Source organism: Stegodyphus dumicola, chromosome 2, assembly GCF_044657685.1.
Source record: "Stegodyphus dumicola isolate Sdum_Otavi_A_Nest chromosome 2, ASM4465768v1".
Lineage (NCBI taxonomy): Eukaryota > Metazoa > Arthropoda > Arachnida > Araneae > Eresidae > Stegodyphus > Stegodyphus dumicola.
Window position 1 is genome coordinate 1,747,672 of NC_140769.1, and position 14,997 is coordinate 1,762,668.

Genomic DNA, 14,997 nt, shown 5'->3' on the forward strand with positions numbered 1-14,997 from the left:
GTCTCTAGACTATACAGCATGCAAACACTATCATAGTACAAATAATTGCACATAAATAACAAAAGATAACAATTAGACTAAGGACATGAATAAAAGTTGATTTTAATAATGCCCAATGTTTTAATATTTGGCAGAAACTTGCAATTTGCTTTTGGTAATAAATAATTGACCTTCTGCTAGATAAGAAGAGGTAAAAATGATTGTTAGTTTGGTAACAACTTTTATTTCGGGATATTTCTCTTGGTTGATTTTTAAAACAGTGCACCCTTGTGTTTTGTTCGAGACCTGTGCTTCAACATTCTCCTTCAATGAAACAGACTCTTCTTAAATCATATCAAGTTGCGATAGATAAAAGATCAGCTGTTCTATGAAACCTTGGAAGCAAATATTAAAATCTTTCAATGGCTTTCACATTTAATTTATCAAGGAGTTTCTCAATACAAGTAAGCCATTTCTAGAATGGAAAATGAAAATCATCATTCCAGCTTCAATAAGACTTAAAGTGTCTTCCTTAAAGTCTCAGTAAAACAAATTGAAAACAAAACTTAAAAAAATTATGTATTTAATACACGAATGGCTGCAAGCAATTGCGGTACATTTTACTTTTTGTATTCTATTTATTACATAAATTTTATATATTTAAAAGAAATATGAAGTTAAAAAACATTAAATAAATTTTGTGAATATTTCATGCAATTTCTTTACTACTCTATATAATTTTGTATAAAAACAGCTAATTATCCATTTTATTAATAAAATTTTTTGGAATCGATGGGATCTTGATTACACCATTTGAATCCTTGAATTTTTGGGCTATCAACCCCTTGATCATATTATTTACCACCACAAACTCCCTGCTTTTTTAAATCTTAACTAAAAAAAGCATTATTACATAAATACCATAATCAAAATTAATGTAGTCAGTAAGTTGCATATATAATCATGTCATCTGGAAAGTTAGAGCCCAATTTCAATAATATCTTAATTACCGCAAAACCATTTATCATTTCTATGCAGGTGGTTAAGATACTAAATATATCTTAGAAAAAATCTAGGTTAGGTTTTTGGGCTAATTTACCCAAAGAGTAAACCCTATATCATTTGGAGAGCTCTGGAAAATAACATTAGAAGAATATGTTAGGTAATGCAGGATACTTTACTTAAAACCCCAGTAATTTATCATGTTTGCAAACAAACAGTTTTATTAAAACAATAATGACCATGGCTGGTCATTGAAATCAGCCAACTTGCTTTGCTGCAAAGAGAGTATATTGTCATGAACAGGAGTTCAAAGATGGATAAGGAAATAAAAAAAAAAAAAAAAAAAAAAAAAAAAAAAAAAAAAAAAAGAATTCTTCACTTGTTTCCGAAATATGGCACAATACTCTTATTTTACTGAAGCAGAAGTAAATTTTCCATAAAAAGGTATACTAGCAAAATGTTACCATAAGCTAACATTTTAGTATTTACAGTAAAACTAAATTTTTAAACAACAGCAATATATCAGTTTTCTTGTTAAGCTGCTGTGAATGTTTATTTTTGCAAATGCTGTTAAAGAGCCGTGGTTGAGACATCTTCATATTCATCAGTGACACACAAAATAAATGCAACAGATATTTTTATTGCATACAACTCAAAAAATTACAAATATCAGCTTCCTGGTAGATATGGCAGTTTCTTCCTTTACAAAAATTAAATCTAATGGAGCTAACAGTTAATCTTATAACCAAGTTATACAATATACATTCAAAATATGTTACTGCATTGTAATTTTTCTATTATATGCAAACAGCAAAAATTATTAAACATGTTATTAGTGACGTTTGAAGTATTCTTTGCTTCCCTCGGGATCAGGCTTCATTGTATCATCACCAGGTTTCCAACCAGCAGGGACAGACTATAATAAATTTAAGAATGTAAATATTCAGTATTTGTACTATAATAGAACTGCCGACTTTATTTGATAGAAAAAGACATAATACAGTACAAAGTCCGGACATCCATTATCCGGAACTCAAAGCCATAAACTTACGCATGTGTGTAATGCGTTTAATGCACGTCCGCTACGCATGCGCATGAAGCGTTTACTCATGCACGCTTCCGATAGTGAAGAGAGTGACAGAGAGGTTATTGAAAAAGGAAAAAATTTCGATTGACAAGTTAGTCTGTATTGAGACAGCAATTACAGGACTTGAACAATGGAACTTTGTAACTGAACAAGAAATTATGTCTGTTTACAGAATTAAAGAGAAAGTATTAGCACAAAAAACGAAACAACTTAAAGAACTTACATTGAAAGAAATGTTTAATAAAGTAAACAAATATTTAGCTTTTTTTGTAAATTTCGATACCCTTTAGATCATAATTGCTCTTTATTTCATAAATTACGGTTTCCTATTTTTACAATTTCTGCATGCCATCTTACCAGATTTAAATTGATGATCTATAATCCGGAAAAACCCCTAATCCGGAATCGCCGAAGTCCTGACGAGTCCAGATTACAGACTTTGTACTGGAGTACAATCTAATAGCTTTCAGTACTAAACTTTTAATTTTAGCAAATTATGCTTTATATTAGTTTTACTATTCTAAGAGGCTTAAAAAAGAAGTTACGAAAATAGAAAAATTATAATATTATATATCATAAAAATTATACATACTGCTTAACATTAAAAACTAAATTATAAATATAAACCTCTTAAAAATGGGGGTATAAAATTTGTAGTATTAATTAAAAGAAATTAATCTATAAAGAAATTAATCTATCACAAATAAATAAAAATAGAAAAGATCTTTCTAACAAACCTTCTCCATGTTTGTCTGTATATTGGAAAGCCTGTACAAGACGCAAAGTTTCATCTACTGATCTGCCAACAGGTAAAATCATTAATGGTTATCTGTCGTAATTTCCCTTCACCATCAATGATAAACAGCCCCCTAAAAATAAAAAAGTTAAGGCAATGCAATTTTTTAAGCCAAAGTACGAAAATATATACTTAACTTGGTTAGTGCAGCTTTAAGCTCCGAAATATTTTAGCAATAAAAATAATACAGCAAAAGTCGACATTTTTTTTTTATATAAAATATGTCATGAAATAAGTTTTAGAAAATTCCTACTGAAACTCAACTTTTAATTTCCTTGATTGTACAGAATCAACTAGTCAGATTAAATATCAGTAACTGAATTTACTACACAGGAAACAAACAAACAAACAAAAAAAAAAAAAAAAAAAAAAAAAAAAAAAACAATAAACCTTAAACCATTAAATAGAAATACCAAGTGCTCACACTTTGGACTAGAAGGAAGGACATTAATTCTCAACAAGAAATTTATAACAGTATCTCATTCATTACAAATACGAGGCACGTCCAGAAAGTAAATTCAGTTTCAATTTATTTCCGCTGCAGCTCTGCGATCACAGTTCAGCACATGCACAGTAGACACTCTATATCAAGGAGAAGAAATGGGCGCCATTTGAAGATCGCTGTCAGTCAGGTATGCTTTGTTGTGCTTGTTTACAATGTCGGTGTTGATTGAAAATCCCGCCGCTTGTGAAATCAGATATGTGATTCGTTTTCTGAATGCGAGGAAAGTGAAACCTAGTGAAATTTATCGGCAAATTTGCGATGTTTACAGACCAAAAGCGATGAGTGATTCAATGGTGAGAAGATGGGTCCGAAAGTTCAATGACGGATGTAGTGATGTGCACGATGAAGAACGAAGTGGGCGTACATCTTTGGTTACAGAAGAACTGGTTCACGTGATTGATGACAAGATCCATGAAAACCGAAGGTTTACAATTAGTGCTCTCGCTATGGAATTTCCCCAAATTTCACGACCACTAACGTATGAAATTGTTACCGAAAAACTGAAATTTCGTAAACTTTGCTCACGTTGGGTACCAAAGATTCTTACTGAGCAACACAAAACAAAACGGATGGGTAGTGCACTTCAGTTTTTGACCCGTTATGCTGAAAGCGGCGAAGAATTTCTGACACAGATAATCACAGGAGATGAAACTTGGGTTTCTTACGACACCCCTGAAAGTAAGCGGCAATCAATGAAATGGAGGCACAATTCATCCCCAGCAAAGGTTAAGCCAAAGCAAATCTTGACACCTCGAAAAATGATGTGCACAGCGTTATGGGACTGGAAAGGCATCTTACTCATTGATTTCTTACCGCGTGGTCAAACAATCAGAGCAGATGCTTATCGCGAGACACTTCGGAAATTGCGCCGCGCAATACAGAATAAGCGCCGAGGATTGCTGTCAAAAGGTGTTGTTTTTCTTCACGACAGCGCACGACCACCCACTGCAAATGTGACGAAAAACCTCCTACAGGGATTTGGCTGGGATGTGTTTGACCATCCTCCGTACAGTCCTGACCTCGCTCCTAGCAACTTTCATCTGTTCTTACATCTTAAGTCTTTCCTTGGCGGTCAACACTTCAACAATGACAAGTTGAAAGAAACTGTTTCCAACTGGTTGAAGACACAGGTGGCAAATTTCTATGAAGAAGGTTTACAAAAACTTGTGCCACGCTATGAGAAATGCCTGCAATATTTCGGCAGTTATGTGGAAAAGTAGTTTAAAAGTTGTTGAATTTTGTGCAATAAATAACTTTTCTGTAGCTGTACACAATTAACTTTTATTACCAAACAGAACTTACTTTCTGGACGTACATTGTATTATTCCTACGATATTTAAAATTTTTAAACTTCACTACTTCTGAATGACAATGACACTTAAAAGCACTACAAAACTGCATCTGTAAGTAAAACAGCGAATAGTTCACTAAAAAGAAAAACAGCTATTTTTTTAAAAACTTAATCCAAGGTTGGTAAAAACACTCCGAAAAATAACAAACATGCTAACCCTCTGCCTTAAAAGCAGCAATTTTTATTCATTTACTGTTACCTAAAATTTATTACTTGAGATAATTTGTACTTTACCATTTCCTTAACGCTTTAAGAAATAACTAAATGCTGAAATATAAATTAGCATCAAATAAAACCAATTTAATAATTTTTATTATATAAAATTAAGACTGTTGTTCTTTAATTTCCAGATTTAGTCATTTAACACCAAAGCGTAATGGAGATTTTACCATCCAATTAATAATAGATAATTATGCCACAATAACACGCCGAATAAATACTAATTCAGAAGTCAAACAACAAAAATCAGCGTTAATTTACAAAATTTTCACAGGACTAGTTTCGATGGTTTTACCGAACCATCATCTTCAGCTGCAAAACCGCAAATGAACAAGATAGGAAATAATGTTTAGATAAGATAAGAAAAAGCAAGTGGCGCCATCTGTTGGCGAAACCAAAACTAAAACATAATTTCTCTAAAAGCCAAAGGCAAATTTGGATTGGAATTAGGATCGTTAACTAGAACAGAAAGATTTTTATGAATGTGAAATGCCTCTAGAAAATCCAGTTCTCCAATGGAAGATGTTTTTTGAATAATTTTGGCAGCAGAAAAATTGAAAGTGTTATTTTCGGACCAACAATGTTGAGCAACAGAAGACTTCTGCGTTTCCTTTTTTCTAACATATGCCTCATGTTCTTTGACGCGAAATTTTAAGGCTCTCTTAGTTTGGCCAATGTAAATTAAACCGCACTGGCAAGGAATCCTATAAATACCCCAGGAATTCATATCCGGAATGGGGTCCTTGAGTATAGAAGTTGGAATTTTATTGATGGGAGAGTAAACAAACCGAAAGTTAAATTTCTGCAAAATGTGTGCAACTTTATAGCTAATTGATGGAAAGAAGGGAATGACAACAGAATTTTTATAATTTCCTAAAATAAGAGTGTGGCTTTTAATGTGTTGAGATGAGAATTTTTTAACTGCTTGATTAATAATGTTGGGTGAAAAGCCCCTGTCAATAGCTATTGCTTTTAAATAATTTAGTTCTTCATCAAGGGCTAGTTTGGAGGAGCAAACTTGAAGAGCACGGAAAACATAGGAATAAAATGAAGCTAACTTTTGTTTAGTCGGATGACATGATTTAAAGTGTGGTGGAAGGCAAACCGATGAAGGTTTACGGTAAACTGTAGTACTGAAGTTGGATGTGTTACGTGTGACCAGAATGTCGAGAAACGGAAGAGAATTGCAAGTCTCAAGTTCAAAAGTGAACTGAATAGCAGGATCAATAGAATTCATTGTTGAAAGAACTCTATTTAAATCATCTTTATTACCTTCAAACAGGGTAAAAGTATCGTCTATGTAGCGGAACCATGCCGGGAAGTTTAAAGTTTCAAACAATTTTGATTCATAATAATGCATGTAGATATCAGCCAGGATGGGACTGAGGGGGCTTCCCATGGCTAATCCCTCAGTTTGCTTGTAATATTTATTTTGGAAAACAAAATGTGTTTGTTTCAAACACAGTTGAGTGAGAGAAATTAGCTCATCAATTTCGATGCAAGAGAAATGAAATTCGCGAAGTCTGGTTTCTAGACATCTTAATGCACCCTCCACTGGGACATTGGTGAATAATGATTTTACATCAAAAGAAACCATGAGTAAATTACAAGGAGAAATGTTTTTAACCTTTTTTACAAAATCTATTGAATTTTTTATGGTGTAAATGTTATTGTCTAATAGAGTGGAAAATCTAGAAACTAAATATTTAGCTAATGGATACGAGGCAGTACCTAAATTTGATACAATAGGGCGGAAAGGAATACCACTTTTATGAATTTTGGGAAGAGCATATAATCTGGCACAATTCGCAACAGATGGGATAAGCGAATGTTTTAAGTTGCTTGAAATGATTTGCCGATCAAATCTTCGCAAATCATTTCAAGCAACTTCCCGGCATGGTTCCGCTACGTAGACGATACTTTTACCCTATTTGAAGGTAATAAAGATGATTTAAATAGAGTTCTTTCAACAATGAATTCTATTGATCCTGCTATTCAGTTCACTTTTGAACTTGAGACTTGCAATTCTCTTCCGTTTCTCGACATTCTGGTCACACGTAACACATCCAACTTCAGTACTACAGTTTACCGTAAACCTTCATCGGTTTGCCTTCCACCACACTTTAAATCATGTCATCCGACTAAACAAAAGTTAGCTTCATTTTATTCCTATGTTTTCCGTGCTCTTCAAGTTTGCTCCTCCAAACTAGCCCTTGATGAAGAACTAAATTATTTAAAAGCAATAGCTATTGACAGGGGCTTTTCACCCAACATTATTAATCAAGCAGTTAAAAAATTCTCATCTCAACACACTAAAAGCCACACTCTTATTTTAGGAAATTATAAAAATTCTGTTGTCATTCCCTTCTTTCCATCAATTAGCTATAAAGTTGCACACATTTTGCAGAAATTTAACTTTCGGGTTGTTTACTCTCCCATCAATAAAATTCCAACTTCTATACTCAAGGACCCCATTCCGGATATGAATTCCTGGGGTATTTATAGGATTCCTTGCCAGTGCGGTTTAATTTACATTGGCCAAACTAAGACAGCCTTAAAATTTCGCGTCAAAGAACATGAGGCATATGTTAGAAAAAAGGAAACACAGAAGTCTTCTGTTGCTCAACATTGTTGGTCCAAAAATCACAATTTCAATTTTTCTGCTGCCAAAATTATTCAAAAAACATCTTCCATTGGAGAACTGGATTTTCTAGAGGCATTTCACATTCATAAAAATCTTTGTTCTAGTTAACGATCCTAATTCCAATCCAAATTTGCCTTCGGCTTTTAGAGAAATTATGTTTTAGTTCTGGTTTTGCCAACAGATGGCGCCACTTGCTTTTTCTTATCTTATCTAGACATTATTTCCTATCTTGTTCATTTGCGGTTTTGCAGCTGAAGATGATGGTTCGGTAAAACCATCGAAACTAGTCCTGTGAAAATTTTGTAAATTAATGCTAATTTTTGTTGTTTGACTTCTGAATTAGATAATTATGCATATACTAATTATTCAGACAATACAGAAATTTACCCGTCTTCTCTTAATAGTTACAGCACAAGAATTTTTAGTTCTTCAAAATTAATGGTACATTGCACAGCCATTTATTTATTATGAATTTAACATTTATTTTGAGGTTTTATTATTCAAACCACTGGTTTCAACTAAAGTACCCTATTTTTGAGGATACATGACAAATACACACACACATTTCGGTACATGCAAATTTATACTTTATTTAACTGTCATTTTATTAAACAGCAACCAACAACAGTAAAAATGTTAATGTAAATTATTTTGCCATAAAATGCTTTTATTATTTATAAACAGAACAAACAGTACTTAAAAGAAGTAAAGATAATCAGGCCAATTCAGTTACAAATGAACTTTTCAAGGGGTGGGGACAACTGGAAAGTAGTCCCCCATATTCAACATATATATTTAAATTAGCAATTGGAAATAAGCATAAATTAACAGCTTTCTGCCTAAGAGAAAGGATGCACCTCTAGATGATTAAGAAACACTGGCTCATATTTACATTGTATGGAAATAAAAACGATATTTTCTGCCTTCAACCAGGTTTGCCCCAACTGAAAATTGAGGGCAAAATACCATATTATTGGCCTTACCCACCAACAGACCAAACTTTATCCATAATATGCAAAAGTATAATAAAGTATAGCAAAAGTTCCTAACTAGGCAATCATAAACACTGGGAGAAACAGACAAATTCTATACCTCTAGTTTTATGAACTATTTATTTTTTAAATTTAGGGTACTTTGTAGCCATATTATGTGTATCTATAAATACAAACTGAATTATTTAAATCCCTGCAGTAGTTTATTATTCAATTTTAATGAAAACACGGATGTATTATACATGAAAATACCAAACTATTCAATTGCATGATCAAAAATTTAAGGTGAACTACTTCCAAAATTTTATATAAATAAGAACTTCAAATTAAAAGAGTATTTCAAAAAATTTTACCTGAATGACAATCCGGCATCTTCTTTGTAAACACCATAATCCTTTGATATCTTAGCATTTTTATCAGCTAAGAGAGGAATGTTCATTTTGCCAAGACCACCGTCTTTACGAGGGGTGTTTATCCTACACAAAATAAATACTCTTATCAACTATTTCACATACTTTTTTTTTTTTTTTTTTTTCTTTTTGACACAATGTGCAGGAATTTAGGGAGGGAGAAAACCTTTCAGATCTTAGATAATGAAAATATTTTTATGTATTTTAAATTGGTGTTACTTATTAAACACTTAACTGGTACTACTTTATGAATACAACTGTATAAAAAACTGTTCATTTTAGTGAAGAATAAAATGTTAATTTGACAAAATACATAAAGGAATTTTTCTTGATTTTTATCTTGAAGCATGCCGCTGGCATATAGCAAAAACATTTTGTTTTTATTTTGCATTTTAAAATTTAAATTCTCCTTTTCCCCCAAAAAAGAATAAGTTGTACTGATTACATTATTACGACATCAAGGAGTATTCAATTTTTTTACCTTTTTCCCTCCGATTACTTTCATTTTACTTATGATAAATAAACAAACATTCAGAAAAACTGTAAAACTGCACTGAAACTTTTGTAAGTATGAAGGCAAAATGATTACAAGGTTTGGCAAGTTGGGGGAAAAAAAAGCCAATTCTTAACTGAGATTAAAGATTAGGTTTCATTTGAATTACTACAATCTTAAAACCCAATAACATAGTAGCATTTTCTTTTAAAAGATTTGCATGTCTCAGAAGATTATAGAATATTTTTTTCTGCCAAGTCTTATTTCGAGAAGTCAGCTTCACATTCTATATTTATGGACGATTTGAGAATTAAGGTGCAACACAGACCTCAATAAGATTAAGTTACAAGCAAGAAGAAAGAGAGAAGGTTATCTTGGATATTGCAATATTACTATGCATTCTTACTGGAAAGTACTTTTAAAGAAATAATATTACGAGTTACCTGTAGTTTATGCTCAAACTTTTATTTTATAACAGTCATGTTTTTCAGAAACCATAATTTTCCTCTATCGAATTTCAAATAAAATTAGGGGGTAGAAAAGTGAGGAATTAATACTGTATTTTTTTTGTTAACAGAAAAAAATATATTACTTTTACCTGTTGGACAGAAAGAATGCCTTTTACAAAGGACATTCTAAAAAAACTGGTCTGTGCCATTACACTTAACAAATATGCCTTCAAAACAGCCAACACTAGGTTTATTATTATCCAGTGCAAATTCCAAATTCTGCTACCTAGTTTATTCCTCAATTTTGCTGTTCCTAAATTCTAATATTCGGTGCAACTGCACCCATTGCATTGGCTTCTGTAAAAACCAAAGGCCCTGGGAAACAGCTTTTACCAATGTTTACTTGTCTCATCACTTTGGTTACTATTGAATGAATAAATTTAATACAGCAAATATTAAGCTTTAAATGCTCTGAAAACTGAATTTAACAATGTAATTTTATTGTGGGATAAGAAACAAGCTAGTTTTCACACTCAAAGAAAGGGGCTTAAATTACATTATTTCCCAATATGGATTCACAGGATAAAAAATTATAAATTATGCACTGACTCATGAGCTGTATTATCTTTCTGAAATTTGTTTAGGTTTGGGTATTTGAAAATAAGGAAATATACAAGGGTATAAGGAAATGGATGCCTTTCCCTTATGCCCTTGTATATTTCCTTATAACTTTCTGAAGAAAATTGCCTCATATCGACATCATATGTAGAAAACTATATATATATATATAAATCTCCACAGATAGCCCATTTATCCAAGTTGAACTGTTAATATTCAGTAATAGGACATTACCTCGAGTTAAAAAGTACCAAGTAATTTTCAAACTTGCCAATTAGATATTAATTTTTTCTAGGAATATAACTGATCATGTTATTATTCGAGAGGCTTAATTAACATTTGAGAAAAAAAAAAAAAAAAAAAAAAAAAAAAAAAAAAATCAAATCTGATTTTATTCAATGTTATTTTTTTATATTTAATTTTACATATTAGAATTTTCAAGTTAACTTATGGCATGACTTCTTCCTACATAATAAAATTAGAAATATGCAAAATTATTCTGTGCTAAGAACAATTCTAAAGTTACTATAACAATTTCGAGGGAAGAATAAACTGTATTAAAATTTAAATAAAGAGCTACTGTTGTAAAGAACTTTCAGTAACAAAATTCAAAATCCCTGAGATAATATTAGCAATCCCCAGAAAATCAAAAAAAGTTACAAAGAGCAGATCTACATTAACAAATTTTGAAGAGAAACAGTTTTACAATCAGACCTACTTCCCAAATTTCCTTTAGAGAAATTAATACATTAAACTAATTAGACAAAATATTAACTCATCAGAAATTCAAAAAGATAGTTAAATACTAAATTTGATATTTATAGCTTTAAAATTTAAATGAACACAGTTAAATATACACATATATATTTTTATAATTACTTAACCAGCCAATTTCTCATAGTTCCTTAAAGAACGACTTCAGAAAAAAAAGTTAATGCCCAACTAATTCATGAACTTAAATTACCCATTTTGTAAAAGTGAGGTACACATAAAAAAATAATGTAAATTCTATTACTATAATCTTCGCAACAAAACTTGCATAATTACAGGATCTCTTAACTTTTGATGAGCAGAATTCCCCTCTCCCTGCACTAACCAGACTTGTAGAAAGTTAAATACACAGATATATTAATAAATAACCATTATATAGTTTTTAGACTAATATGAAATATATTTCGACTTTATCAGAACTAACATACAGTGTATCTAACCATATGATTTATTTTACTGTCACGATTTTTTTTCCCTTAAAATTTATATTAACTTGTGACTTTACATGCATTTCATTTACATTGCCATAACTGGTAAATCAGCAGCACTCAAAACTTTTAAGACAACTTCTCACTACACCTAAAAGAAAAAACAACATTAATTTTCATTAACGATGTACACTTACCAGGCTAAATGTGAAAAGTGGCTATCAGTTGAACATGCAATAACTTCACAATTTATTTTACGGAATTCATCTGCTCGGTCTGAAAATGCGATGATCTCAGTGGGGCAGACAAATGTGCTAGAAAAAGACAAAAGTTGGAATTATGTTAAACAACTAATTAAAACAAAGCATAAAACAAAAGTTGGAATTATGTTAAATAACTAATTAAGACAAAGCCTAAAATGAAATTTCATTCTTGATACTTACAAATCCAAAGGATAGAAAAATAAAACAACATATTTGCCCTTGTAATCTTGCAATTTTAAGGTTTTAAAAGCTCCGTTGACGACAGCAGTTCCTTCGAAATTTGGTGCAGGTTTAGTCAGATCGGGAGCCATAGCTAGTAAAAAAAAAATTATTTTACTGCAATACAGTATTAAAAAGATTCAATACACAAATTAAAGAATTATTTAAACAAAAGCAATTCGTTGCATTCTAATGGTAAATTTCGCTATACTACTTCCAGCAGGTTAAAAATTCCTAGTCGCCGGCCGGTCTTCCACAAGAAAGCAATTCACTTAACATTTAAATTCTAACTAAATATATATGTTGCAAAATTAAAATAGTAGTACAGCAAAGTATTAAGAAAAACTTACTTATTCAGATGAAATATTTGATGATATAAGTAACTACTTTTAACGAGTACGCGAAGCTAACTGGAACGCACGCAACAAAGGAATGAGAAGTAGTAACACCGGTTTTTCCGCCGGATATTATATAAAACCGACAAACAACTGGTTGACACGTGACTTCTAGGTAATTGGTTGAATTACCTAGAAGAATGGTATATAAAATAAATGATTTTAGGCTTTTTAGCCCTATTAGAATATTTAACACAAGCAAATTACGAATTCGAAGAATTATGGTAAAACAATTGATGAAATGAAAACTTTGCCTTATAGGGATATGTTCAGAAATATTTGCAATGAAAGAATTTTCACATGTTATATACAGTACTGACGATCTCTCAACTGAACAAGTTACAAAAAAGAATTTCCAACTTTAAGAACGTGCGAAAGCAATCTGAGAAAATTGGTCGAATGTTTGCGGAATTATAGATACATTATAAATACAGGTTTTTAGCTAATATCATAATGAAACCAAACCACCAACAAATAATAATGAAAGAATTACCAAGAAAGTTTTTTTTTTTATTATTATTTAAGAATATTTGCTCTTATTTGATTAAAACAAACCACTGCTGCTTTTACCCTCCTTTTTCATTGTTGTTATCCCTACTTTAACGAAAACAGTATAATATTGTTCTGCGCATTCTGATTAAGACATTTTAAGACGTAGAGAAAGCAGGAAAAACTGAAATGTTTCTGTATTGCTATTTTAAGTTACTTCCGTACGCAGATTTCACATTTTTGTGTCAGCAAAGATAAACAAACAACTTTGCTTCAACTAATCCTTACTTTTTGTCGTAATATCTTTGAGAATCGTATTACTGCTTTGAGATTCTAGGATTTAGAAAGATAGACATTATTTTAAATGTAGAAACTAATTCTTTGAAGAAGTGGTTTAATTTCAGCTCAGTTCTAGAAGACGCCGCATAAATTAAGCTGCTGTTTACTTGTCTTAAATTGACTCGCCTTTTTATGACGTAATATTGGGTAGGCCTCCTTGTAGAAACAAAAGATAGTTATGTTTCTGATTTGAAGAAAATTAAAATTATATTTTAACTGAGTTGAAATGTCAGGTTTATAACATTACTGCGCGAGATTTTTTTTATTATAAATCTACTTTATTGTGTGTTTTATGTTATTGTTAACATTTAGTATGTGGGGCTACCTTCCTCCCCCCACATTTCTTCAATGCCTCCAGTTCTCCTCCTCGCGTATGCGCGATAAGAATCTCATCTCTACGTGACTGCAAAAAGAGAACTTTTGCCTTCTGTTTTTACGAGTCCGTGTACACTATCCATCGCTGAGATTTATGTTATCCTAGCGCTATGTATATACAAGGTGTGGCTATTAATTTCCAGGACTGCTCTAAAAACATCAGAAGAGATAATGTGAAAAACATAATCTTTTAATATGTTTCGAAGTAATCCTCATCTGCAGTAATACAGTTCTGTTCTCGGCTGTATAAGTTGTGGAAACAACGTTTAAAGTCCTCTTTCGAAAGGCTCTTTAATGTCAACGTCACGTTCTTCTTGATGTCTTCGACATCCACGAAGCGTGTTCCTTTGATCACAGTTTTGAGTTTGGAAAACGAAAAAAAGTATGGCGGATGATGCAGCTCCAGGGACCTCCAGGTTACGCTCACAGAGGCTTTTAAGACTTTTGCCTTTGACCCCACAACATCGGCGGAGTAGTTTAGAGTGGTGTCGCAGCCGATCATCATGGCTGCCGTCCGACTGGTATCGTACAGTGTTCAGCGATGAATCCCGCTTCACTCTTGAAGCAGATGACCACCGCATTCGTGTCTGGAGAGGACGGGGCCAGCCTTTGTTTTACAAAGATTTACAGTCATAACCCCAGGTGTGCTGGTCTGGCGCGTTATTTCTTATGACAGCAGGTCATCTTTTGTCATCTTCAACAGCTCAACGATATGTTGATATCACCCTGCGGCCGGTTGCATTACCCTTCATGGTACGTCCCCCTGGGTCCATTTTCCAACAACATAATGCCAGGCCACATACCACTCGCATATCTCTGGACTGTCTCCTTGCAGTTAATACTCTTCCTTGGCCAGCAAGGCCACCAGACCTTTCACCAATCGAGCATGTTTGGGACATGGTAGGCTGCCAGATTCGGGAACCACAAAATATCGCAGACCTGGAGCGATAACTGATGATGCCTTTGAAGGCTGGAAAGGACCAAAGAAAGGCAGCAGAGGCAAGCTGCAACTTTAAAATGTACGTGCAAATTTTGAACGTGTCGCCTTTCACATCTTGGGACCTCTGCCACGAATAGGTGATGGCAACAATTACATCCTTGTTGTCATTGATTACTTCACAAAGTTGCCTGAAGCGTATCCTATTTCTGATCAAGAAACTGTCACAGTAGCAG

The 14,997-nt window shown here is 32.5% G+C and overlaps 1 protein-coding gene across 1 annotated transcript; it reads right to left on the reverse strand.

Moving 5' to 3' along the window:
* Positions 1–1,601: 1,601 nt before the first annotated feature.
* On the reverse strand, positions 1,602–12,736 carry LOC118189920 (peroxiredoxin-2-like). Its single transcript, XM_085810387.1, is given in 6 exon segments — positions 1,602–2,881; positions 2,883–2,937; positions 8,929–9,051; positions 11,942–12,058; positions 12,188–12,320; positions 12,577–12,736. Coding segments are annotated over 5 exon segments (561 nt in total). The 5' UTR covers positions 12,319–12,320; positions 12,577–12,736; the 3' UTR covers positions 1,602–2,746.
* Positions 12,737–14,997: the final 2,261 nt, after the last annotated feature.